This window comes from Penicillium vulpinum, assembly GCF_028829585.1.
Source record: "Penicillium vulpinum strain IBT 29486 chromosome Unknown utg000003l_segment0_segment0, whole genome shotgun sequence".
NCBI classification, from domain to species: Eukaryota; Fungi; Ascomycota; class Eurotiomycetes; order Eurotiales; family Aspergillaceae; genus Penicillium; species Penicillium vulpinum.
In genome coordinates, this window is record NW_026643243.1 from 8,582,166 (window position 1) to 8,608,968 (window position 26,803).

Here is a 26,803-nt window from a genome sequence, read left to right on the forward strand (position 1 = left end):
ATCGCATCCAACCAGGCTCTGTGGTAATACTACACTTTGATAGCCATTGTGATAGTATACTATGGTTCTGGGCCACCCTAATAGCGGGCTACATTCCAGCCATGTCTACTGCTTTCTCGAGCGAAACCGGGCAACGAATAGCCCACCTGAATCATCTCTATGAAATGCTTTTGATGCCTGAGTGCCTCACCACAGAAGCCCTTTTGCCTGACTTTCAGGGACAGGACCAAATCATTCCCTGCTGCGTTGAATCCTTGGATTTCGCTCAGCAGGCTCTGCCAGTTTCAATGGATACGACGGAGCTGAGAGCTCAACCCAATACAAGTGATACGGCGGTATTGATGTTGACCTCAGGCAGTACTGGGCGCTGCAAAGCAGTACCTCTAAGCCATGGGCAGATTCTCGCTGCCATATCCGGCAAGGCCTGGCTGATGCCAGTCCCCAAAGGAAGCAGCTTCATGAGTTGGACCGGCCTTGATCATGTTGCCGGTCTTGTGGAGATCCATCTCCAAGCCATTTACACTCGACGGGACCAGGTGCTTGTGCAGGCCACAGATGTCCTGATGGACCCCGCACACTTCTTGAACTTAATTAAACGACATAATGTGGCATCTACATTTGCGCCAAATTTTTTCCTGGCCAGACTCCTGGCTTTCATTCAACAAAAGGACAACTGCAAAACTGGCCACGGTTACTTGGATCTCAGTTGTCTCAGACAAATTACCTCCGGTGGGGAAGCTAATGTGACCAAGACATGTGATGAGTTGTCTCAATTGCTCTACGAAAAATATGGTGCCCCACTGGACGTGATTGTGCCAGGCTTTGGTATGACAGAAACTTGCGCAGGCGCGATTTTCAACAATGCTTGCCCTCACTATGATGTGAAACAAGGACTTCAATTTACCTCACTGGGTGTCTGCATGCCAGGGATATTGATGAGAATAACTGGTGAAGGTGGAGAAGATTGCCTCGCTCCATCGTTTGGGGTGGTGGGTGACTTGGAAGTATCGGGTGAGGTGGTCTTCGCAGGATACTTCAACAATACACTCGATACCAAGCTATCTTTTACAGATGATGGATGGTTCAAGACAGGGGATAGGGCATTTATTGATCAAAATGGATGTCTGGTCCTCCAGGGTCGCTCCAAAGATCTCTTGATTGTCAATGGCGTGAAATATAGCCCATCCGACATTGAGAGAGCATTAGATGAAGCGCAAATTTCGGGTCTGGCACCTAGCTCCAGTTGCTGTTTCTCTTCATTCTTGTCTGGAGGGAATACTGAGCAGGTCGTGATTATCTATTCACCGACATACGACTCGGAGGATATTACTTCCCGTGCCCAGACTGCTGCTGAAATTGCGAAGGTTTCTCTTATGTTGACTGGCTGTCGGCCGCAAATTCTACCACTCCCTTCATCTTTACTGCAAAAGAGCTCTCTGGGAAAGTTGTCTCGGGCAATGATCAAAAGCACGTTTGAACAAAGAGGCTACGAGATTCACGAGAAAGACAATATGGATAAGCTCGTGCTTCACCGCACCAATAAAAGACGGGAACCTCAAAGCACGTTGGAGTACCAGCTATTGTCTATATTTATTGACGCACTTGATGTGGCCCCCGATGAATTCGATGTGCAAACTTCCATCCTGGACTTAGGTATCTCTTCGATTGAGTTGATTAAATTGAAGAGAAAAATTGACACCAAACTCACATGTGTCAATATCAAAGATATTCCCTTGATTGATTTAATGACCAATACCACCGTGCATGCTCTGGCGGAGTATTTGGAAGGCCCCGAACAGCATGTAAAGGCATACAACCCCGTTGTTAAACTACAGAGCCATGGCCACAAGACTCCTCTTTGGCTTGCTCATCCTGGTGTGGGAGAGGTGATGGTGTTTATGAATCTATGCAAATACCTCACTGATCGGCCGGTCTACGCCTTGCGGGCCTCGGGCTTCAACGAAGGAGAATCGCCGTCGGAGTCCATTGAAGAAATTATCAGCCTATATCATGAGGCCATCAAGACACAACAGCCTCACGGACCGTACGCGTTAGCCGGTTACTCTTATGGAGGAATGCTGGCCTTTGAGATTGGAAAAGTTCTTGAAGCGAATGGTGACCAGGTGAAATTTATTGGTTCTTTTAACTTGCCACCACATATCCGAACACGCATGAGCCAGGTGAATTGGAAAATGTCTGTGCTAGACCTGTGCCACTTTTTACAATTGGTCTCGGAGGATCGTGCAGCGGAATTAGCGCATGAACTTGCGGATGTTCCCGACGAAAGACTGATATCTGAAGTTATGGTTCACGTTAACTCTGACAGGTTGGCTGAGTTAGCGTTATCCTCCACAGCCCTTACTAGATGGGCGCGAATTGGCTTGAATTTGCATCGCATCGCGGTCACATACGAGCCTTCGTCCTCGGTAGCTAGCATGGATGTGTTTTTCTGTGATCCAATCACTGTGGTGGCTCCTTCAAAGGCGGTTTGGCTAGAAGAATTCCTTCTCAAGTGGAACGATTTTACCAGAGCTGGGGCACGATTTCATGAGGTGCAAGGCACTCACTATACCATGCTGTCCCCGGATAATGTTTTCTCTTTTCAGAAGGTATTACGTGGTGCTTTGGAAGCGCGGGGGATTTGAATAGTACACATTTCCTTTTTCTACCTCTTCCCGATATTTCGGCTTAGCAACACATCAGTCGATATTTTTTTATCGATATTTTTTTCTAAATAAATGTTCTTGGTTATTCAATATGAGCCGGAATTTCCTCGGAAGAAAGTAATTTGCTTGCGTAGAAACTCTTTCTTGTGGCTCCAGGTTTGTTTATGCTTAAGGTCACCCTTATCTCGGTCTCACATTCAATTACTACCTAACATATCTACAATGTATAGTTATACTACGCGGCGGTCAAGGAGGACTTTTTTTCTAGGTATGAGTCGAACAATGCAAGGGAAATTCAACCAGGCATCAATCTGCACGAGTAATATGACATAGCTTCGAAAACTTTGTGCGTCCAGATTGATACAATACTGTCAAATACTTGCATGTAGCATATATGATACAGGAAACGATTGATACGAATATCAAGCCCCGGCTCCAAGTAACCAGCTGTCGAATTCAAGTTCACGGTTGAACCAAGCTTAATCATGATACTTCCAAATACGTTTTTCGTCGCGGTGTTTTATTTCGCTATTTTGACAGCACAGTCATCCCCTATCTCCGCAATTTATGAATTTCCCCCTAGTATATCGCTGGAGAATCTCGCCATTGGCCCATCCATCAACAGTATTCTTGTCACAAGCGATAACACACCCTCGGTCTACCAAATCAATATCCCAACCCATCCCAGCAGTAAGGTAGCAGCACTGCCAATCTATACCTTTCCAAACGCAACTGGATTACTCGGAATTGTCAAGTATGCACTCAATACATATGCCATCGTTGTTGGCAATTTCTCTATCGCCGATTTTGGCCAGAATACCTCGTTCTCAATCTGGAGTATCACGTTTCCTGATGATGGCTCATCCCAGGAGTCCGGAGCCGCTGTAAAAGCGCACAAGATCACCGACATCGCCCAGGCTCGCATGCTGAACGGCATGACTACGTTGAACGAAGATCCACCGACCGTCTTGATCGCTGATAGTTTGGCTGGATGTGTGTACCGTCTGCATGCCAGCACAGGAAAGCTAGAAGTTGTCCTAGAAGATGAGACGATGAAGCCCGGTGGTGCTCCTGAGGAACCGGTTTCATTACGCTCTGTTGCACTGAATGGGATCCGGAAGGTGACCACCATGAACGACACCTATCTTTATTACAGCAACAGCAACAAGTCAACAATAAATCGAGTCTTGATTGATCCTCTATCTGGGTACGCTAGGGGTCCCTATACAACTTTGACGACGACTCGGGAACTTTTCTCACCCGATGATCTGATATATGACTATGAAACAGGCGATGTGTATTTTGCTGGACATATGGACAATGTTATCGTCAGAGTCAGCCCGAATAGAGAAGGAGAAGAGACAGTGGTTGGGAATGTGACGGCACCGAGCAGCCTGGTGTTTGGGGAGGGCAAGAAAAGTCGGATTCTCTATGGGACCACCGCTAGTGAAACAAGTGATGGAATCAAAAAGGCAGGTGGTAGACTAGTGACCGTTAGGATAGATGATTTGTAGTTTGGTATATTGAGTGAAAGCTGGCCTATTGTTTTACCCGCCGGGTTTTCCATTGGCTCAAGCGGCTACAGCTCTCATGATGCTATGGACTGCGGAGACTCCGTCTCCAGATCGCCCGAGCCTCCCACGGCACTACATGTGGTAACATAATGAAATTCCTCTCCACAAGTACCCATCTCAAGACTAGTAGACATCAAATCATGTTTAGTTCCTCTACCTGCGTGACATCTTCAATAAACGTAGCGCCATACTCTATCATCATCTGTATCTTCTCCTCCATATTCATCGCTAAACTCATTCTCCCGAAATCTCTTGGCATTTGGCTAGCACTCTCAAACCTCAACACCCACACACCGACTCCATCTGTCGGCCAACCAAACACCAACACCTTGTTTTCTTCCTCCGTGGCCTGCGCTATGCCAATTAATACATCCATCCAAGCCTCCTTACTGGGCCACAGCGTCGCACCAGTCCGTCGCATGAGATTACAGAATCTGTCTTCTGTATAAGCCCATAACCCATCGATGGGCCCGAAGGATGGGCCCAAAGCCCAACCCATTAGTGGACTGGGTTGGGTTGGGCTTTGGGCTTTGTGGGCTTTGCAAAGGCTTAGCAATGACAGCCTCCGACATTCGTTCATTGTCGCCGTGGCGGTGTCCTGTCTAATGATCGTTCCCGCACTGACGATGGAATGGAGATCAATCAAGAAGGAGAAATCTGTTACGGCTGTTTAGGAAGAGGTACTATAGTGTATGGCTAGGAGGTGTGTTGGAATATATATCTCTATCCAATCTATAGAGTTTCCAGGCAAAATCCTAGAATGTTAGTGGCTGGGCCAGGGGTTAGACATACAATATTTTATTTGCGGATATTCGTTTTAACAGTTCTGGAGTGAATAGAGGATAAAGTAGTTAATTCGTACGGAGTACTCCGTACATATCGACTACTTACATGCTTTGTAGGTTTGTAAGAACATTGAGGGTTGTCTGAGCCTAGATGATGGATAGTCCCCACCTTAATTTCACAAGGCGTTTTAAGAGAATCGCTAACAAGTGGCCCCTGGGCAATTTAAGCGAAACCGAGCGAATCAGAGATGACAAATAGCTACCCCTGTCCAATCTAGTACTATTAATAGTGGTAATATCCATATTTTCACAGTTTAATGAGTTTATGAATGCATTGCTAGTGTACTTCGAGCCTAGGGGGGAAAATTAGAAGTGTCAGCTGCCATAGCTTTACACCTCCAAGCTACGTTAAGCATAAAAATCACACAATGAGTAGGTATCCCCATGTAGAATATTATAATGTTAACCAATTGAGTAACTGAAAAGACGATAATTCCAAGCACATGTTAAAATACATAAAACCTGCCTTGCATAAAGTCTTAGCACGGGAGGGAACAAAACCAGGTTTTTCTCACGATAAGATCAACCTCCCCTCCCCAACACCTCTGTTCAACACAGAATGTCACTGGTGCAGCATGTTTCTGTCATTGACGGTGTTGATCGTGAACCTGAACCAGACCTAGTTGATGACTGCGACTTCACTCCCATTCGCCGAAAAATAAGCTACGATGTCCTCCAGCCTCCGAGCGAGGCTATCCCGGTCGCAGAATTACTCCCTGGAACACCGGCGTACAAACATTCCCCCGCAAAGAGAATAGGTATGTACTCTTCAGCCCAGGGTAAGACAAACTGCTGACATCATCTAGCTCAGGTGGCCGTTACTGTACTCGCATGCTGGAGCGCGTCGGGGATCGTGTTTGGTTTCGCCGCGCTCAAGCCTGTGCTCGTCGAAGAAGGCGTGTATCACGAGCGTTGTACTCCTGCCGAAATAGACGAAGGACTTGAGTTGTGCGCACAGCAGGACCTTAGGTATGTTTGTTGCACAAAACACACCGATTTGTGCTTATCACTGATCGCTGTTAGACTTAACCTGTTCTTCACCATTGCCTCGATAACAGCCAATGTCTCCGCTCTTCCAGTGGGGACGATCTTGGATCGATGCGGTTCACGTGTGTGCTGGTTCATTGCTTGTCTGCTGCTTGCTATTGGCGGTGTCATAATGGCCTTTGCATTCCATGAACCTGGCTTTGATGGCTATATCCCGGGAAATTTCTTCCTCGCACTGGCTGGCACCTTTTTATTTGTTCCCTCGTTCCAGATCGCGAATGCTTTTCCTAAACATGCGGGGTCGATCGTCGCGCTGGTGACTGGTGCATTTGATGCCTCTGCTGCTGTATTCCTATTCTACCGGCTCATCTATGAGGGCTCAGGCAGATCATTCACTCCGGATAAGTTCTTTCTGGGGTATCTGATAGTCCCCGTGTGTATTGTCATCGCGTTGATTACCATAATGCCAGCGCGCGACTATGTCTCAACCCTGCAATTGGAGAATAAGATAGAAAAGGCCGAAGATGCCACCCGCGACGTCCACGACTCCGATGATGAAATCGAAAGCACATCGGAGCTAAATCGCGTGCGGAAGAAGCGTGCGGAGCTGCGGCAGAAGAAGATTCGCCAGATCGATGCGGTGCTTGGTGATAAAGATGAGCGGCAGATGCGTGCGGAGCGAGAAGAGGATCGTCAGCAGACTAGTTCGGTCTGGGGTGTAATGCACGGCTTGCCGGCGCACAGGCAAATGGCTACACCCTGGTTTATCCTGATTACGCTGATGACTGTTTTGCAGATGATTCGCATGAACTATTTTATCGCAACGATCCGCTCGCAGTATGAATATATGCTCGGATCGATCGATGAGGCAGATAAAATAGGTGCCTTTTTCGACGTCGCACTGCCGGTCGGGGGTGTTTTATTCACACCTGGGATCGGGTACCTTCTTGATCGCCTCAGTGTGCCAGCCATGCTTGGGCTAATTGTTCTTTTCACCACGGTTATTGGCGTGCTGAACTCCATCCCGGCAGTGTGGGCTGGTTATATGACCGTTGTGCTCTTTGTCTTACTCCGACCTCTCTATTACTCGGCCATGTCGTATGTTATTTTTTTCCGTTCCACTCACTGCTATATTAAACTTGTTAATTTTGCCCCTAGCGATTATACTACCAAAGTCTTCGGATTTGCCACGTTTGGACGTGTGTACGGTGCTATCATTTGCCTCTCGGGACTTGCAAACTTCTCTCAGTACGGGCTCGACGCATTGACGCACCATACGTTCGATGGAAACCCAATTCCAATCAATGCTTCCTTGGCAGTCGCAGGATTCATTGTTGGAACAGCACTCGTGATCTTTGTTTTCGTGTCTGTGAGACAGCTGAGAGAGCAGGGTCGGGTAGACGAGGAAGAGCGTGAGAGACTTATTTTGGAAGAGGATGAAGAAGAGGACGAATACGAAGATGACGAAAGTTACCGTTGATAGGGATAGCATTTTTAGCGTGGACCGAGGTATAAAAATGAAATTTAATTTCCAATATGGTCAGCACTTTCTATCCATCGCCTACATTGTGGCTTTCTTGTAACAATTCTAGCATGGGACACTTGAATAGTATCAAAAGAGGGGCTATATTCTACCAACTACAATAAAAGGGAGTATTTTGCATAGTATATCTTTATACATATTATGCATACATTTTGCATAATTTTTTATCACCATATACAGCAAGCTATCTATCTAACGGTCAACACCCAGATTTTACCAGCATCAGACCCGGATTATAGAGGCTGTTCTGCCTAATAAATTATACTTTCGGCATTTCCGATCTAGGATCGAGCCCCGACGTATCAAGGTGGAATGCTAAAAAACTCCATTCTAAACTCATAGCTGACTCTTGGAGGTCTTGGCTGGAACTCTGGGGCTCTTAAACTCCCTGAACCACCCGCTGACAAGTAGATCAGTATCGAGGTTCGTACTGGGGTTGGAATTTTGTGGTGGCGTAAGAGGTCACCACCTTATACAGTCAGATATATTCGACTTTAATTCTCTCCATAAAGATTCATCATTGAGTAGCATTCTTTATAATTTCCTGCTAACAACAAAAGTTACAAAGTACGTGGATAGCCAAGAACCACTAACCAAGCACACTTGGCAACAGAGAGATAGGATAGATCATCCCTATGTAGTCCCACAAGTGTGACGTCTCCAACCCATCAGGTTAAAAAAAAACCCTAAACAAAGGAGGGGATTAAGGTGTGGTCACACAGTCCACGCGCCATTTGCCAAGTTGCCAAGTAGCTTTCCCCCGCATTTACCTTCCCCTCGTCCCCGGATTGTCCCCAGAAGCAGCCACTACTGACCCCAAATAGCTCTGTGTGCGAGAGATGACTCGAAGAGGCTGTCGCTAAGTGGGGTGCGTGCCCCCTCATTTGTTTCGGAATATTTGCATGCAATATGGCAGTTGTCCTTGTCCCGAGGCATTTGCCCATTTGCTCTCGGCTATTGTGTTCTCGATGATCTGGTCTCTTTAAGATTTTCCTGGGCAGATTGGAGCGGGTTGGAATAGGCGAGCGTAGATCTTGAATGGCTGGTTTAGGAATGGATAGCATTCTTTCGGAGTATATTCCTTCTTGGATATGCTGGTCTTGATCTTTGCCTCTCTTGTCGTTTGCTATAAGGCTCCAGCTTTGTCTTCTATCTAGGGTTGTAGACAATTGGATTTGTTTCTTCTTTTCCTTCTCATATCTCTTTTCCAATTTGTTCATTTCCTCTTGCTTTCCTCTTCATCTTTCCTTTCTGGAAATTCACCTTGGACATATCGACATGGGAACTATGACTTCCATTGATGAGAAACCGCCTGCTGACCACCTCATCGAGGATATCGCGGGGAAAGGATCTCCCAGCGAAGAAGATGAGGGATTTACACCACAGGAACAGAAGAAGATCATTCGACGAATTGATCTTCGTCTGGTGACCATGACCGGATTAGCTTATTGCATCTCACTCATGGACCGGACGAATCTCAGTATGGCAGCCATTGCAGGGTAAGACCGCAGTCATGTAAGAAAGTCATGTGCAGCAATGTCTAAGAATCTTGAATAGGTTGAAAGAAGAACTGCGACTGGACATAGGTCAGCGCTATGTATGTTCAAACACATGCAGTTTTTCCAAAAGGCGAATAGCTAACTTCTGAATAGTCCATTGCCGTGATGATGTTCTTCGTGCCATACATCCTTTTACAGCCCCCAATGACGGTCATCATTCGAAAACTTGGCCCAACATATTTCCTGGGCGGGATTATTGTATGCTGGGCGGGGGCCATGATTGTAAGGGCTTTCCGCTTTCTCGAAATCAAGAATTTCAGTTATTGACTGGCATAGGGAATGGGATTCGTCAACGACTGGGGTGCGTTGGTTGGAACGCGTGTGCTTTTGGGTGGACTGGAAGCTGGGTACTTCCCTGGTTGCGTCTACTTGCTATCTTGCTGGTATACGCGATGTAAGTGAAATAGCCAAAACACAGTTCTTTATGTGACTGCATAGTGCTGACTCCTCGAAGTTGAGGTCCAAAAGCGATTCTCTATTTTCTACCTCATCGGATGTGTCGCTTCTGCGTTATCGGGAATCCTTGCGTTTGGTCTGATGCAATTGAACGGAAAGCAAGGGCTGAGTGGTTGGAGATGGATTTTCATCCTTGAGGGAGTGGTACGCAGAGTTGGGTGAGCTGAAACAAAACCACCGAGCTAACAATAAACATAGATTACCGGCGTTATTGGCATCCTATGCTTGTTCTTCCTTGTCGACTTCCCTGACCGCGCACACAAGTCCTGGCGCTTCCTAAACAAGAGAGAATGCGCATTTATCATCCGTCGCATCAACAAAGACCGAAACGATGGAGATATGGAAGCCTTCTCTCTCAAGAAGTTCCTAATGCCTGCATTGGATCTTAAGATTTGGGGCTTTGCAATGATCTTTTTGTATGTTGCCCTTCCAAACAGACCTGATTCTTGCTAACCCAATGCCAGCTGCATCACTACAGTTACTTACGCCATTGCCTATTTCCTTCCCATCATCCTCCGCCTTGGCATGGGATACGGCGTCGGCGAGTCCCAATGCCTTTCTGCGCCGCCCTACGCGTTCGCAGGAATCGTCATGTACAGCACCGCCTGGGTTGCCGACAAGTACCGCATGCGCGCACAGATTGTTATTTTCAACGCCCTGCTCACCATCATTGGTTTGCCGATGATGGGATTCGCTAAGAACGATGCCGCCCGCTACGTGGGCGTGTTTTTCACTGTTGCCGGTTGTAACGCTAATATCCCAGCCTGCATGGCATACCAGGCAAACAATGTGCGTGGCCAGTGGACGCGCGCTCTCTCCAGTGCTACACTTGTAGGCTTTGGAGGGTTGGGTGGTATCGTGAGTACCTTGGTATTTCGGGAACAGGACGCTCCCCAGTACATACCAGGAATATATGCTGCTATCGCGTATGTGGTCTTTTCACCCTATCTCAGATTGTGCTTGTGTACTGTACTGACTGTGCTTCACCAGGTGTAACATTCTCATCATCTTCATCGTGATTGCTTTGAGTTTGTGGTTCCGGATCTGTAATAAGCAGGCGGACCAAGGAAAGCGGGTCATTGAGGGCGATGCGGAGTTCCGATATACAATTTGAGGTCGGGGGATATTCATGTCCTAGACTAGATGGGATCAATATAGCAATGCGAAAGCAGGCCTTTTCCTTTTCCTTCTTTCTTTCTCTTTTTTTCTTCTGAATCTCCCTTATCTATCATGAAGAAGCTCAAGGGAGCTATAACATCGGAGCTTCCCCCTTCCCCCTCGGTGGGGAGAATTCGTGGAGTAGATGTACATCCGTGGACCTGCGGGTAGTTAACTTTTCCGACGGGAAACCGGCCGTTTGCTCCGACTCGAAGGCGGTCAGTGGTCGAGCTGGGGCCCATGGCAAATCGTAATGGCTACAATTGGTCAGATAAGAGATATTCTTATCGCCACAGAAAGTTTTCCGAAAGGTTCTCCGTCATCGGGCCATCGGACAGGGAAAAGAAGAGGTGTGGGCAATAAATATTAATTTCCTACAGGTCTGGGACTTTTTGTCTTCTTCATCCTCCTAGCTCATTGATTTACTGATTTACCTGTGGATGTGTTGAGTGCTTTCCCCTAAAGCTCTCATTATCCGGTCTCAGTATGGCGGCATCACTGTTTGCTCTCCGCGGCGGCCGACAGCTTGCTCTGCGGTCGCGTGTTCGCGTGCCCTCAATTGCTAGAGCTTCATTGTCACCATTGAATGCTCGGAGAGCATTGCACACCCCGCAGCCTGTGGCCCGTCGTGGTGTCTATACTAGTTCTATCTCCGATCATGGAGATCCTCGCCCCCAAGATATCTTCCAACCCCTCGATACCTTCCCCCGCCGCCACATTGGCCCTTCCCCAGATGCCGCGGCACAGATGCTCGCCGTGCTCGACCCGCCGGTAGCATCCTTGGATGACTTCGTGAAGCAGGTTTTGCCTGCGGACATCCTCTCCAAGAAGGACCTCAAGGTCTCCGAGCCCAATGCCGATATCAGCCTATACCGCTCCAGTGTGCAGGGTGGATTGGGCGAAACCGATATGCTCAAGCTGCTGGACACCTACCGGAAGCAGATTGATATCTCCGGCAAGACTTATATCGGAACTGGCTACTACCCCACCATTGTGCCCCCGGTCATCCAGCGCAATGTTCTCGAGAACCCTGCCTGGTACACCAGCTATACACCCTACCAGCCCGAGATCAGCCAGGGCCGTCTAGAGTCTCTGCTGAACTACCAGACCCTGACAGCTGATCTGACCGGTTTGCCCTTCGCCAATGCCTCTGTTTTGGACGAGGCCACCGCCGCTGCCGAGGCCATGACCATGTCCTTCGCCACAATGCCCGCTTCCAAGCAGAAGAAGGCCGAAAAGTCCTACGTTGTGTCTCACCTCTGCCACCCCCAGACTATTGCAGTGATGCGATCCCGTGCCGAGGGATTCGGAATCAATCTCGTGATTGGAGATATCTTGGCCGACGACTTCAAGATCGTCAAGGACCAGAAGGACCACCTGATCGGTGTGCTTGCCCAGTACCCCGATACCGAGGGAGGTATCTACGAATTCCAGGCTCTGAGTGACTCAATCCACGGCCAGGGTGGTACTTTCAGCGTGGCCACTGACCTCCTGGCTTTGACTGTCCTGAAGGCCCCCGGCGAATTCGGTGCCGACATCGCCTTCGGTAGTGCCCAGCGTCTGGGTGTTCCCATGGGCTTCGGTGGTCCCCACGCCGCTTTCTTCGCTTGTGCCGACAAGTACAAGCGCAAGGTACCTGGTCGTGTCGTTGGTGTGTCCAAGGACCGCCTCGGTAACCGGGCTCTGCGCCTGGCTCTGCAGACTCGCGAGCAACACATTCGCCGCGAGAAGGCTACCAGCAACATTTGCACTGCTCAGGCTTTGCTTGCTAACATGACTGCTATGTATGCTATCTACCACGGCCCTGTTGGCCTCAAGTCCATTGCCCAGCGTATCATGTCCATGACTTCACTGCTGCGCGAGAAGCTTGTCGGCCTGGGATATGATGTTCCAGTCCGCTCCAACAGCACTGATGGCGCCGCTGTGTTCGACACTCTGGCCATTGAGCTTCCCAGTGCTGCGGAGGCCGATGCCATCATGACCGAGGCTCGCGCTGCCTCTGTCTTCCTTCGCCGTCTTGGCGGAAACAAAGTCGGTCTCTCTCTGGACGAGACTGTTGGTCGGGATGAGGTAAAGGGCATTTTGAACGTATTTGCCGCTCACAAGTCCGCTTCTCCCGTCGAGGTTGATGGCACTCTTGGTCTCGCCACCGTCCCCGCCAGCCTTGAGCGTACCTCCTCTTACCTCACCCACCCTGTCTTCAACACCTACCACTCCGAGACTGAGATGCTCCGGTACATCCACCACCTTGAATCAAAGGATCTTTCTTTGGCTCACTCCATGATTCCTCTCGGATCTTGCACTATGAAGCTCAACGCTACCACAGAAATGATCCCCGTCTCCTGGCCCGAGTTTTCCCAGATCCACCCCTTCATGCCTGCCGAGCAAGCCAAGGGCTACACAAAGATGATTGACGATCTGGAGCAGCAGTTGGCCGATATTACCGGCATGGCCGAGGTTACCGTGCAGCCCAACTCTGGCGCCCAGGGTGAGTTCGCCGGTCTTCGTGTTATCAAGAAGTACTTCGAGGCCAAGGGTGATGCCAAGCGCAATCTCTGCTTGATCCCTGTCTCTGCTCACGGTACCAACCCTGCGAGTGCCGCCATGGCTGGTATGCGCGTTGTCACCATCAAATGTGACACCAAGACTGGTAACCTCGATCTGGAGGATCTCAAGGCCAAGTGCGAGAAGCACAAGGACGAGTTGGCTGCGTTCATGATCACCTACCCTAGCACCTTCGGTGTGTTCGAGCCCGGTGCCAAGGAGGCCTGCCGTCTCGTGCACCAGCACGGTGGCCAGGTCTACATGGACGGAGCCAACATGAACGCCCAGATCGGTCTCTGCTCTCCTGGTGAGATCGGCGCCGATGTGTGCCACTTGAACCTTCACAAGACCTTCTGTATCCCCCACGGTGGTGGTGGTCCCGGTGTCGGCCCCATTGGTGTCGGCGAGCACCTGCGTCCATTCCTGCCCTCGCACCCTACCAGCGAGTACTTGCAGTCGAAGCGTGGCGACACTTCCTCACCTCCCATCTCCGCTGCTCCCTGGGGCAGTGCCAGCATCTTGCCCATCACCTTCAACTACATCAACATGATGGGCGAGCGTGGTCTGACCCACGCCACCAAGATCACTTTGCTCAACGCAAACTACATCCTCTCCCGCCTGAAGCCCCACTACCCAATCCTGTACACCAACGAAAACGGTCGCTGCGCACACGAGTTCATCCTCGATGTCCGCGCTTTCAAGGAGACCTGCGGTGTCGAGGCCATCGATATCGCCAAGCGTCTCCAGGACTACGGCTTCCATGCCCCGACCATGTCCTGGCCCGTCGCCAATACCCTTATGATCGAGCCCACCGAGTCCGAGAACAAGGACGAGCTGGACCGCTTCTGCGATGCCTTGATCTCCATCCGTGAGGAGATCCGCCAGGTCGAGTCTGGTGCCCAGCCTCGCGAGGGTAACGTGCTGAAGATGTCCCCCCACACTCAGCGCGACCTGCTCGTTTCCGAGTGGGACCGCCCTTACACTCGTGAGCAGGCTGCCTACCCCCTGCCTTTGCTTTTGGAGAAGAAGTTTTGGCCTACCGTGACTCGTGTCGATGATGCCTTTGGTGACCAGAACTTGTTCTGCACTTGTGGTCCTGTCGAGGACACCGAATAGAGACAGATCTAGACAGATCTATGATACCCATGCTGCGCTGATTGTTTTTTTTGTATGGTGGCTTCATTCCTTCTGATGCTCACCTCTTCTCTGTGTATACATTCAACATTTCTTATTTTTGATGAGGGTAGAAAAAAATCTACCTACAGACTACTTCTTTACGAGGGCTGGATTGATTCAACATAATCATCCAGTATGCCAAGACTAATACAATTCAAAGAATTAAAAAGTCCTCTAGACATTCCATTAGATTCTCTTTGACAATATCCATGTTGTAAACAATGTAAATAGCAACAACTATCGCATCACAATCTTGACTTGGCTTTACAAACTTGCCGCGGTGATGCTTTTGACGGTCTTATCGGTGATTTATTACCATACGGAACCCTCCACTAGTAAATTACCTTATTATAAACAAACTCGTCCGCTCCAAATACCGTATTCCTCATGTATCATATCGGAGACGGCCGACCCCCGCCCTCTCCAATAACCGCCGTTGGCCCTAATCACCAACCAACCCACTGCAACCCACCTCATGCGCTGAAGAAACCTTGAGGACATTCGAATCGGACAGGAATAGCCGTGATATTCTCCACAGCTCGGCCCCTACTCTCACCGGGCAATATTACCTAAGAAGAAACCAGAAGACAGATATATGAACGTGTGTCTGACTCTCTTTTGCTCGCCTTGTTGATTTTGATCTTTCGGGCCTTTGTTTCCACTGTGGAGACCGATCTACATTTACATCTATAATATACATTGATACTGCTGATCCAGCTTCTTTGTGGAAAGTTATACCTACACCACTGCACACATTCATCTTCATCTTGATCATATCCGCGCCAATACTTTGTATCTTATCGGCAATATGGGCTCGATAACGGACTATGCTTTCACAACGGACTATGCTTTCACTGTCTATCGTGGCACATTCATTCAATCAATTCTACCAGATTTGGGTTCAAAGCCTGAATTGTCTCGCAACCAAGGCGCGTTATGGGTCTCCGCTGCTGATGGCCGCATCCAAGGCTGGGACTGGGAAGCTAGTGATGAGAATGGTTTCACCGAATTGATGAACCGGAGTGGATGGGTTGATATTGAAGCTATTGCGACCCAGGACCAAGTCAATGGTCATGATTCGAAAATTAGAGTTAAGATTGTTACTGCGAGTGAGGAAGAAAACGAGTTCTTCTTCCCCGGTTTTATTGGTATGCATTAAATACAACTTCCTAACCCCAGCCAAGTCCCATAGTTCAAGCCTTGATACTAACTGCTGCCTCAGACACACACATTCATGCCCCACAGTACCCTAACGCGGGCCTGTTCGGCTCATCAACACTTCTAGACTGGCTAGAGACCTACACATTCCCAGTAGAGTCACGGTTTGGGTCCCCACCAGACCCCAAAACAGGCCACCAGACCCAAACCGACCCCAAAGACACACCCCTCCTAGCCCAGCAAATCTACGACCAAGTAATCTCCCGCACTCTATCCCACGGCACAACCTGCGCCTCCTATTATGCAACAACCCATGTCCCAGCAACAAACGCCCTATCATCCCTCTGCCACAGCCGCGGCCAACGAGCCTTCATCGGCCGCGCATGCATGGATAACCCAGACTTCTGCGTAGACTACTACCGTGACTTCAGCGCTGATGACTCAATCGTCGCAACCCGCCAAACAATCGAATACATCCACACCCTGGACCCGGACGGCAAGCTTGTCAAGCCAATCATCACACCGCGCTTTGCGCCTTCATGCACGAGACCTGCACTGCAGAGCCTCGGCAAGTTAGCTGCAAGTTACTCGCCCCCGCTGCATATCCAGACGCATATCTCGGAGAATATCAACGAGCTCGCGCTCGTCAAAGAACTCTTCCCTGAGGCGGACAGTTATGCCGCCGTCTATGATAAATACAACCTCCTCACATCACGCACAATCCTCGCGCATGCGGTTCATCTCACCGCGGATGAGCGGGCTTTGATCCGCACGCGCGACGCGAAAGTCTCACACTGCCCGGCGTCGAACTCGGCGCTGGGGTCTGGGATTTGTCCTGTTAGGACGCTGCTTGATGATGGTATCACGGTTGGTCTGGGTACGGATGTTAGTGGTGGGTATAGTCCTAGTATTCTTGAGGCGGCCAGACAGGCTTGTCTTTCCTCGAGGTTGTTAGGCCACTCGGCTGCATGGCAAAAGGATCATCCTCAGGGTGATGGATGGGAGAAATTGTCTGTTCCCGAGAGTCTTTACCTTGGTACACGCGGTGGCGCGGCAGTTGTTGACATGGCGAGCGATCTTGGTGGCTTTGATATGGGGATGTTGTGGGATGTGCAGTTGATTCGGCTTGGTCGGGTTAAGCTGGTGGAGAAGAGTCCGCTGGATGGTGTTGTTGATGGTAGTGTGGATCTTGTTAAGGCTGGTCCTGTCGGAAATGTTGATTTGTTCGGGACGGAGAGTTGGGAAGAGAAGATCCAAAAGTGGGTTTGGAGTGGTGATGATCGGAATGTGAAGGCTGTCTGGGTTGGGGGGAGGTTGGTTCATTCAAGGGTTTGAGTGGCCACTGTATGTATTTTGCGGGTTTAGATTTTATTTCTACATATTTGTGATATCTCACTTTTAGATTTAATTAATCTTTATGACATGTTTGATATTCAGTGTTCATACTTCTGACTTTTCGAGGTATTAATACTACAAGCAGTAAGGTGATGTTGGATACGAAATGGTCATTCACGTTCTTGCTGTTTCAATTTTTTTTAAAAAATATATTGCTCTGCGACGCCCAAAAACTGAATTGTTCATCCCAGATATTTACTGGAAGAGCTCCACGCAATCGAAAATCTATCAAGATAGGTAAGCTTCCATCAAAAAGAACAGATGATTAAAAAGATACTCACAAAATTCGGGTTCAGGAAGGTCTCCCCGGAGCTACCAGAAGCAACACTGATGGTGATCTGAGCGGAGTTAGCATCATATCATCTCATTACGCAAAAGGTTCTTACGGTGTTAGATCCAGCGACGATAGTTCCAGCCGGAATAGAAACATCATAAACCTCACCAAACCCTCTATACGCGCCACGAGTCACGCCACGGGAGTTGAGGTTAGTCGGGGCAGCCGGGATGGCACCCGAATATTTGTTAATCTATGCAAAGGGTTAGAGATGCATGCTAAGAGTCCGAAGATGGAGAACGGGACTTGAACATACCACAGCCTGAGGCCGACCACCGGCAAAGGAAAGCGTGGTGCCAATTCTCAGTGTTGCAGCTCCTGTCTGCGAAGAAGTTGCCGTGAATTTAATTGTCACAGGTGAGTTCATCGACTTGAATATGGCCATGGGGAAAGAGGAGTCTGCGGAGGTGCCGACTGTGTAGGTGGCTGGGGACCAGGAAGACATGCGGGTGTCAGAGGGATGCATTCGGAGCTGCTTGTCAGCATTGAGGAAGCCAGTTGGTCTGTAGGGTAGTCAATATCAGATCAATTATGTGAAGTACAATCAATACACTCACGTCCCATCCCACTCTCCAATCTTGAAGACTGTTGTTCCGGTCTTCACAGACCCCGAGATATTCTGCGACGTGGTTGATCCGGCCTTAACAACCACTGAGGAGGTGCCGACGACATATTCACCCTGATAGTATACCATAGTGTAGGTACCGGGCTTCATGGCAGGAGAGGTGAAAGCGCCGGAAGATGAAGCGTAGGTCCAGTACTGTGCATCTGCATTATACCTGTCCTGGTTTTAGATATGTCTCGTCCCAGTACAATTTGCATTTGACATACCAGTGAACGACCCATTTGAAATTCGAGTCAGCCCCAGATGCAGTACCCTTGACATAGCCTCTCCCAGACGTAGCGACGTATCCTTTGATATTGAGGTCGGCGAAGAACGATGTGTCAATATTAGAACTGGGGGTACCGCTTCGGCTGAAGGTCATCGAGTACGGGCCATGCAGGCCCTGGCGGTAGGTTTCGGTCTGAACGTGTCCGGAATTCTGTATAGAGTAAGAGACCGTTACTAGTTGAGCGAAGGAGGCTATATACCATGTACCAATACAGGCCAGTGTAAGAGCCAACGTTGTTGGTGTTGATATCACTGTACATGTTAGTTTAGATCAAGTAATGCCGACCGAGGATCTTACCGATGGAAAGGTCCGCCAGCGGACGTCTCATATTGATTCAAGATCATGCAGACGCGGTGTGCGCTTCCAGAAACACCTGTTTGTGTTATGAGGAGTCGCATTAATCGGGGTAGAGGTGTTCTTACAGTGGATCTTGTCATCGATAAACCGTTCGCTAGAGTAGAACTTGCTTCGTGTTTCTCCATCAACCAAGAACTAATATGATATTTAGCTGTTTGTACTAGTTCAAAAAAGCTTTAGAGGAAACTTACCACATCCTCTCCTTCAATAACAGTACCATCTGCAATAGTGGACACATCGCCGAATGGCTCTTCATTGGGGAGTAGGTCTGCATTCAGGCGTGCAATGTATCGAAGTTCTCCAACAGTAGGTTCTAAAGAAAATAATTAATATAACCACCAAACTTTACCCCGAAGGGCACTGACCGGCAGTTGTATATGTTGCCATATGTATGGTCGAATCTCCACTGTGAACAACATAGTAATGAGTCAAGGTGGACGTTTCGCAGGTCACCTTAATGAAGTCGTCTATATTGGTCAGGGCATTTTCCAACGGATATCTTGATTCTCAACTGACCAGTCTGAGTCGCAGTCACAGTTGCGCTACCAAGACCCGATCCGATATGCGACCCAGTCGACTGGTATTGAAGCTCCGATCCATAGTAATTGATGGAAGTAATGTCACAGTTTGTCCTGCTGACAGTGAACTTGAGGGGGTTTGCAGAGCCAGCATCGATTACATAGGAAGACGTGCTGGTAGTAATTCCAAAGGCTGCGGATGCCTGCTTGGCCAAAAGGGCTAGCGAAGCAACGGCCAGGGACTTGAAAAGCATCATGTCCAACGTGTATTCTGTAGAAACTTGCTGGTATCCCGCAATATATGAGGGGAGAAGAGCAGCTTAATATAACAGGAGAGGATTCTTGTTTCTTCATGATGAAACCCTGCATGCTGAAAGGTGGAGATTTGGCAGCTAGCGGTTGCTCCGTTTCTGCACAGTTCTCCCTGAATTTAGCCATGGTTCCACCAATACGGATTCAAACTCAACGCAAAGGCCGCTGGCTGAAAATAAGCACAAGCTGCGTGAGAGTGAGGGGTTCAGATTCCCCTGAGCGGATGTAGCTTGTAGCCTTACCAAGAGCCCCTGCAACTCCGTGTGGGGTGGTTGTTGTTTCATCACCACGGAGCACCTGTAGTAGTTCAAGGAAGGATTCATGTTGAGACATCTTGATGATTTTATGAATATCTTCACCTAAAAAGGCAAATTTCCCGATGACTTTCATTTGAGCGAATAGAAAGGGATCATCCCAGTTTCCGGAGTACGGACTCCCTTTTCCCGAAATACCGAGAAAGGTACATAGGTGTCGGAAAGTTAGATATTACGAGGGGGTTTCCTGGCGTGGACATCATTCAATTTTAATGGAAAAATGAATGGGCTGACTGAATACGCAGTTAACCATCTTAGGAGTGTACAGAAGTTGCTGGCGTCGGAGTAGGGTAAAGTACGTATATCCCGTGGAAATGAGGTTTATCCGGTCTATATGATTTCCTTGAGCATTTCTCTTGAATTTTATATAGAAAACTCGGGGGATTAAGAAGATAAGTAGACCGCAATAGTACGAAAGGACCTGCAGAAATGGTACTACATCTAATATCGTATTGCTCGAGAAAGACTGACATTGAAATAAATACCAGCCATCGCACCCATAGTGAACAAAGAAAGGATTGTAAGATCCCGAAATATTGGGCCACCAAGATAGACTGATAGGATACAAAATAGCTAGAATATTGGGAACCACAAATAACAAAAATTCACAATTCAGAATTTCCGAATTTCCGAACCAAGTATATGCGTCACAATGGATGGACCAGACAGGTTGGTTAAACGCGCTTGGAAGGACGGCTAATAAATGAGTCAGCTAATGTTTTGGGATAAAAGCTTCGGGGCAACCCTTACATGCCTTTTCACGAGCATGTCTGTCCTGATGACGAGATCAGCCTAGGGGAAGTTCCCACACTCGGTGCCCGGCACAATTGGTATTGGGTGTCTCCCTTTGCTCACACATGGTAAACCATTGAGCTTGGGCGAGGCGTCTGCATCTGCATTTGCAATCACAGTTGCCAAAAGCATACTGCATAGAGCGAGGATTTTGCCAAGTTGGAAGTACTTCATTATGTGTAGAAGAAGAGTAGAATGTGGCGTGACGATTCCAAGACTACAACAGTTAATCGCTTTATTTATATTACTAACGGGGGCGCAACTCGCGCCATGTCGTAAATAAGCATTAGGATGTTTCTTTCGGAAAGATTTCTTATTCAGAGGAGAATTATTTATTGAGGAACGTTTGAAGGTCGAGATCAGCGTTCTGTGAGCCCCGACCAAACCTCCGATCTCCCCGAGAACATGGGGTTGATTGGATGAAAATTTTCAAATATGTGCTACGTTGTGTTAACAAAGAACAATATCGTGTTTCTGGGCGGAAATCCAGCACGAATCCTTGACCGGCTGTTGCGCAACTCGTTGTCTTTGTTACTAAAAATGGGGCTGAATAGACTTAAATTGAAAGTGCGTTATTCATACCGGATGTCAAACGTGTCTATCAACGCCATTTGATTTGATTTGAGCTTGCCTATGTTCCTTTTCCAGTCCATGTGCCTTGCGACTGGCAGGGCCAAATGGTTTCACCACAGTTGACAGATATTTAATAGAATTTCTGGATCGTTAGACGTTTGTTTCAGATTTATACTCCGAATTTTGTCCAATATTAGAAGAATAGTCAGTCGCTTGTATTGCCTTGTGGTCCTTTAGTACTCCGTAGTCTTCAAATAAATCTTTAGATCTTTCCACCTTTATTAGGGTTAGAATAAGGATGAGAAGAATCAGCCATAAACATGAACACTTATATCCAAACTGTATAGTGAAAGAAGGCCTTCCTATGGATGGATATATTTTATAATTAAAATGAAGGCACGGGCCAATAAGAATCTCTTTTGAGTTGAAATACTGAAATGCTTGTGTCGTTCCTTCCAAAGTCGTGCTTCTCCGCACCCCCCTATTTCCACCTGGAGCAGGTAACTCAGGAAGCGGACAAGAGGATATATGGTCAAAGCTTCTCATCAGGTCTTGTCTTCTCTACGCGTGATATTTAGGGATCCCCCTTGATGCTGCCCTCGTTGACGCGCAACCCCTAGATTTGTATCTTGGGCTACATAAACATCATCTGCTCGTGGAGGAGTCTAAAAGCTCAGTGAATGGGGTTCAAGTCCCTATTAAAACCTATGACATTGGTTCTACCGGATTAAATTTCCACAAGGCGTGCAAATGGGCGATTCTCAGTCCCCCATCCCGAAGTTAGGTGTAAAAGGCCCGCAATGGGGCCCTCAGATCGACTGGCTTACAAGGTTATCTTCCTCTCATCATTAATTGCAGATAGTTCTACTGTTTGTTTTCACTTCTCTCCCTTGCATATGGCCTTCTGAGATGTGGATAAGAGTCTAGAATCCTATGGATCCTTTGTATTTGGTTGAATAATTTGAAACTTATGACTGGATTATCTGTTTCATATTGTCATATCATGTAGAAGCTCATATATGCACACAAGCTCCAGAGGTTTATAAAACTTCGTGATATATGACCAAAGAGCTACGAACTAGATTTACCAATAGAAAAAAGCGTGCCAACTTTTGTAGAGGGTATTAATATTTATCTGGATCATTAGGGATGAGTGAGAACAAAAATTAGAAGGGTACCTATTTAAACACATCTACACTCCGTGCATATCGAGCCATTCCTATCATAATAGTTCTTTGGATGCTCACAGCCCCAAAATTCTCCGCATCCCAGAGTTCTCAACAATATACCCTCCCCCCAGTTTGAATACTCCCGGGCCCTCCAATTTTTCTTCATAGCGTCCCATCGCCATGTTCGTCAAGAACGACCCAAGGTGCTCCGTTGGTGAATGCATTGACGTTATGAAACACCGCACAGTGGAGCCAAGCATACCCAACCCAACCTTTGCAACCATTCCACTCACTATACTAGACGGAATATATGGCTTGATAGAATCGTGCGTGGCTGAGTCAACGAATGCAGGTCTCACGCTATCGGCCCGAAAGGTCGGCTTTGTCTCTGACAGTGCTCCGATAAGCTCTTCAGCCTCGCCCTTTACTCTCGCAAAGATGGGCGAGAATCGTCCGGGATTCTGGGTGGCGCCTTCTCCAGATACATGGATGAATCGGAAGGGATGGTCTGATGGTTTGATTGTGGAGAAGGCATTCGCAGCTGCCAGGGTATAATCCTTGGTTATCTTAACGTATTCCCTATTAACTGTTAGTTTTGATATCCATCTATGGATGTAACAAATAATTCCTCATACTCTTTGGTGACGTTTGTCTGGCTTGTTCCTAGAGCCCAAACACATCCATCTGCATCTTTCAATTGCTCGAGCAACTCTGGTTTGTATGATTCAAAGTCTGCATGGGTGATGACGCGAACGCGTGGGTCTTTTGCGTCTTCTGCCATTCGTACAGGACTTCGGCTCAGGATTGAGATCTTGGACACTGCTGTGCTTTTGAGCATGGCGTCGAGCACTGAAGACCCGACTAGCCCGGTTGCTCCTGTGAGAATAAGATGCATTTTGGAAATAGTGGAGATATTGGAATTGATGCAAAAGAGAATGGTGAAAAAAAGAGAGACTAGGAGGGAGCTACCTCGATTATATACGTCTATGTTGTTCCATTTTGAACGTCTTAAGTCCGCGAAAGAGCAATTTAGGCCCCAGGTGTTGGGAGGCGGCTGATGCTGACAGCGCACTAACTATATACGGTTAGTAGATTAGGGATAGGCTGCTGTGCACGTGTTTATTAGTCAGATTGAAACATGACCCACAGCACCTTAAACCACATTTGGACGGAGATAAGAGTACTATTAATACCTCAACAGTAACAGTTTGGGCAACGTTTATCCCATAGCGATACTTACACTTATGGTCTCCTTCATTTTGAATAATTGTAGCCTAATCACCACATTACTCCGTAAGGGAGCAGTGATTCAGCGATATGCTACCCGTTAACTCTCAATACTGGTTGATTATTCTCTTGGAGTTAACTTTCCTAAAAGAAGATAAAGATTTTGTCTCTTAATTATCCGCATTCACTTGAGCCTCATTCGTCTTGGCGAGAGGGATATTACTGCACCTTGTGTGGGTGCTGCTTTCTCTAAACTCTCCTCATAATTGTATAATGACAATATCAGTATATGCGAAAAACCTCTGACGAGAAATGAATACAGTCCATGCCTTTTAAAGCTAGTGGATTCGCAATACCAGTTTGAGGCCCGAGGCCCGAACTCCGACTTTTCAATGTGACGCCGACCAATAGTCATTATAAAAACCCCTTTTCCATTATTGCTCTTGTCTCCAAAAAGGTATCATTCATCACTAAAATGTGGAAGCTTTGGCTTGCTACCCTTGTCGGCGCAGCCCATGCGTCACAGACCGTGCTCCGACCAGACCCCTTGGAGTCGAACTTCACCACGTTTCGAAGTACGAATTCACCCCATTCCGTACGTATCCGACAACAAAATGAGTCTATATGTGCTGCCGGCTCTGCGCAGTACACAGGATGGTTAGATATTGGCCCAAAGCACTTGTTCTTCTGGTACTTCGAAAGTCAGAATGATCCCATCGCCGATCCACTCACGTTGTGGATGAATGGTGGACCCGGGGGCTCTAGTATGATGGGCCTGTTTGAAGAAAACGGACCATGTCTCATAAACGAGTACGGCAATGGGACCGTTCACAATCCATGGGGCTGGTCTAGAAACTCCTCATTGCTTTTCGTAGACCAGCCAGCCGATGTGGGCTGGTCCTATATTGACGAGGGCTACGAGGTTGCTCGCGATTCGAAAGAGGCCGCGATTGACATGCGCAGCTTTCTTCAAATTTTTGTGTCCGAGATCTTCCCCCACAAACGCGATTCCCCTTTCCATCTCTCCGGTGAATCTTATGCAGTAAGGACTCTCCCATTCAGCTTTTTAGATGCACCGCTAACACGTTCAGGGGAAATACATTCCCTATCTCGGGGCTGAGATTATAACTCACAACCAGCAATATCCTTTGGAGCCTCAGATCAACCTCAAGTCATGTCTGATAGGCAATGGCTACATGTCACCCAAGGACACTGCCTTCGGGTACTGGGAGACGCTTTGCACCACCAATCCCGGCGTTTCCACGCCGGTGTTCAATCAGACTCGGTGCGATATTATAGCCACCAACATGCCGCGATGCATGGAAGTCTACGATACTTGCACCAAGAGCCTTGACACTGCAATCTGCACGGCCGCATCTTCTGTCTGCTACAAGGGAATCATCAGTTGGTACGAAGAAGAGAGCAAGGCAGGCGGCCGTAACCGCTTCGACAGTAAGATCTTTCTATCCACTACCAGGGGTCCCCTTTGCCTAACGCAATCAAACCAACAGTTACAGCCCCATGCTATCTTGACGACGTATGCTACAAAGAAGCAGGCTATATCGAGCAATATCTAAACTCACCTGTGGTTCGAGAAGCCCTGTCACCACCGGAAGGGGCCAAGGAGTACAAAATGGAGTCCATCACCGTGGTTGACGCTTTTGCAACGACATCGGAAGTGATGACGTCTTCATCCGACCTTATAATTTTCCTGCTTGCTCACGGGGTGCATTTCCTGGCCTACCAAGGAAACCTCGACCTAGCTTGTAACACGGCAGGAAACATCCGGTGGGCCAACTCGCTTGCTTGGAAGGGACAGACTGAGTTTGCATCGAAGCCGATGCTTCCTTGGACTTCAAATGTGGCGGGACGTAATGAAACGGTTGGCACCGCGAAAGAGGTGCGTGTGCAGTTGGAAGGCCAGCCAGAGACATCGCGGTTTGCATTTGTGACGGTTAATGCGGCGGGTCATTTGGTAAGTTCATCAATTCGGTTATTTCAATCTGAGCAGATTCTGATGGTTATAACAGCTTCCCCAGGACCGTGGAGATGTGGCATTTGATATTCTAAGCCGGTGGCTTGCGGGTGATTCCTTTGTTTAGTCCTGGAATCAGGCTCAAGGGATGTGATCTCAGCGCGGCGCTCAAAAGATGAAGTGGCCGCTGTACTATCTATCCCCTAGAAAAAGGAGGCTAGTATGTACTATTTTATGCCCTTCCAAGGCCTGCTTTTTATCATAGACAAAAGGTACCACATATGCTGGGCATGATCGTATTCTCCAAATTTACATATGCGACAAAACTACTTGCCTAATCGTCATTAATTTGCACTTATTTACTTATCGAAAAGATTTTCTGGGGGGAAAACCTGACGATTTTATTGCCTAAATAGGATCTGGAGAAGATCATAACATTGTATCCGATGCGATCAGTGGCTGACGCCCTTGGCTTTCGTGGGTACCGTTTGTTTACTTTTATTTCATTGGACCCTCGGGGAAACCACATTCCTTTATGAGCTTTTGATTGGCAGTTGCGACTTGAGTAAGTGTTGACAGGGAGGTCACGTGACCTGCCGCTGATTGCTCCCAGTATTTTAGTCTTAGCATATAGATAGTTTCTTTCCTTCTTTCTCCACGCAATACAGAGATTTCCAGTTACATCTACACTTTCATTGTAGATCTCATATCTCTATCAGGTTATGAGCCTCGTGCTTTCGAGTCATCTTTTACTTAACAGTACAGACTCGAAACCTTGGTTTTCCTCCTATTGGTGTACTGCGTCACACCACCCCACTGTGGAACCTCTGTGGTCTCGTTTAACCCACAAAACAGAGTTTTCATCTCTTGATTGGACAAGACTAACACCTTGTTCTTTACGAGGTTAGGATCTAACCTATTGAAGGAGAAACCTACCTTGTCTTTTCTGTCTTTTTCGACAAAATCGATACCCCGAAAATCGGACTATCGATCCCGTGTACCCTCTATATATTCGTCTGTTAATAAGCACCCCGGTGTCGCGATAGAGGCTTTATACAATATCGAGGACTTTGTTCTCAACACCAATAAGGTTGATATCTCAGCTGCAGTCCCGAAATTGAAGGGACAATCTAATTTTAGAGACTAGGAAACTGCTCTCTATCTAGCTCTTACGGCTAACAATCGTTATTATATATACATAATCTCTCGGGGTATTGCAATCCCAGAGGTCCCTGAGTATCAGGATACTTCTCCTGATGATGTTCGCGAAAGTCTGAT

General features: G+C 47.8%; 10 protein-coding genes across 10 annotated transcripts; 7 read left to right on the forward strand and 3 right to left on the reverse strand.

Annotated features, from left to right (window-relative positions):
* Window positions 1-101: 101 nt before the first annotated feature.
* N7479_008292 (non-ribosomal peptide synthetase) lies at window positions 102-2,645 on the forward strand (the record flags this gene model as incomplete). The annotated part of the gene is made up of 1 exon (XM_057255986.1): window positions 102-2,645. One exon carries the CDS (start codon window positions 102-104, stop codon window positions 2,643-2,645), a length of 2,544 nt encoding a protein of 847 aa, XP_057109848.1.
* Window positions 2,646-3,151: 506 nt separating this feature from the next.
* Window positions 3,152-4,180, forward strand: N7479_008293 (uncharacterized protein; the record flags this gene model as incomplete). The annotated part of the gene is made up of 1 exon (XM_057255987.1): window positions 3,152-4,180. The coding sequence occupies one exon, from the start codon at window positions 3,152-3,154 to the stop codon at window positions 4,178-4,180; it is 1,029 nt and encodes a 342-aa protein (XP_057109849.1).
* Window positions 4,181-5,644: 1,464 nt separating this feature from the next.
* Window positions 5,645-7,552, forward strand: N7479_008294 (putative MFS transporter; the record flags this gene model as incomplete). The annotated part of the gene is made up of 4 exons (XM_057255988.1): window positions 5,645-5,843; window positions 5,892-6,054; window positions 6,109-7,170; window positions 7,231-7,552. The coding sequence occupies 4 exons, from the start codon at window positions 5,645-5,647 to the stop codon at window positions 7,550-7,552; spliced, it is 1,746 nt and encodes a 581-aa protein (XP_057109850.1).
* Window positions 7,553-8,893: 1,341 nt separating this feature from the next.
* Window positions 8,894-10,744, forward strand: N7479_008295 (putative phthalate transporter; the record flags this gene model as incomplete). The annotated part of the gene is made up of 8 exons (XM_057255989.1): window positions 8,894-9,114; window positions 9,173-9,212; window positions 9,268-9,396; window positions 9,451-9,568; window positions 9,629-9,774; window positions 9,829-10,046; window positions 10,095-10,556; window positions 10,621-10,744. 8 exons carry the CDS (start codon window positions 8,894-8,896, stop codon window positions 10,742-10,744), a joined length of 1,458 nt encoding a protein of 485 aa, XP_057109851.1.
* A 530-nt stretch (window positions 10,745-11,274) lies between these two features.
* N7479_008296 (glycine decarboxylase subunit P) lies at window positions 11,275-14,448 on the forward strand (the record flags this gene model as incomplete). Its single annotated transcript, XM_057255990.1, has 1 exon — window positions 11,275-14,448. The coding sequence occupies one exon, from the start codon at window positions 11,275-11,277 to the stop codon at window positions 14,446-14,448; it is 3,174 nt and encodes a 1,057-aa protein (XP_057109852.1).
* Window positions 14,449-15,316: 868 nt separating this feature from the next.
* N7479_008297 (uncharacterized protein) lies at window positions 15,317-17,001 on the forward strand (the record flags this gene model as incomplete). The annotated part of the gene is made up of 2 exons (XM_057255991.1): window positions 15,317-15,656; window positions 15,731-17,001. 2 exons carry the CDS (start codon window positions 15,317-15,319, stop codon window positions 16,999-17,001), a joined length of 1,611 nt encoding a protein of 536 aa, XP_057109853.1.
* Window positions 17,002-17,256: 255 nt separating this feature from the next.
* On the reverse strand, window positions 17,257-19,420 carry rglA (putative rhamnogalacturonase B; the record flags this gene model as incomplete). The annotated part of the gene is made up of 12 exons (XM_057255992.1): window positions 17,257-17,286; window positions 17,343-17,399; window positions 17,448-17,588; window positions 17,652-17,898; window positions 17,953-18,174; window positions 18,227-18,438; window positions 18,488-18,539; window positions 18,586-18,661; window positions 18,711-18,780; window positions 18,837-18,958; window positions 19,011-19,112; window positions 19,162-19,420. 12 exons carry the CDS (start codon window positions 19,418-19,420, stop codon window positions 17,257-17,259), a joined length of 1,590 nt encoding a protein of 529 aa, XP_057109854.1.
* Window positions 19,421-19,625: 205 nt separating this feature from the next.
* On the reverse strand, window positions 19,626-19,808 carry N7479_008299 (uncharacterized protein; the record flags this gene model as incomplete). The annotated part of the gene is made up of 1 exon (XM_057255993.1): window positions 19,626-19,808. One exon carries the CDS (start codon window positions 19,806-19,808, stop codon window positions 19,626-19,628), a length of 183 nt encoding a protein of 60 aa, XP_057109855.1.
* A 2,589-nt stretch (window positions 19,809-22,397) lies between these two features.
* On the reverse strand, window positions 22,398-23,287 carry N7479_008300 (putative nucleoside-diphosphate-sugar epimerases; the record flags this gene model as incomplete). Its single annotated transcript, XM_057255994.1, has 2 exons — window positions 22,398-22,902; window positions 22,959-23,287. Coding segments are annotated over 2 exons (834 nt in total), but the record flags the coding sequence as incomplete, so codon positions are not given.
* A 738-nt stretch (window positions 23,288-24,025) lies between these two features.
* cp8 (putative carboxypeptidase Y) lies at window positions 24,026-25,652 on the forward strand (the record flags this gene model as incomplete). The annotated part of the gene is made up of 4 exons (XM_057255995.1): window positions 24,026-24,592; window positions 24,642-25,002; window positions 25,062-25,525; window positions 25,581-25,652. The coding sequence occupies 4 exons, from the start codon at window positions 24,026-24,028 to the stop codon at window positions 25,650-25,652; spliced, it is 1,464 nt and encodes a 487-aa protein (XP_057109857.1).
* Between the last annotated feature and the right edge of the window lie 1,151 nt (window positions 25,653-26,803).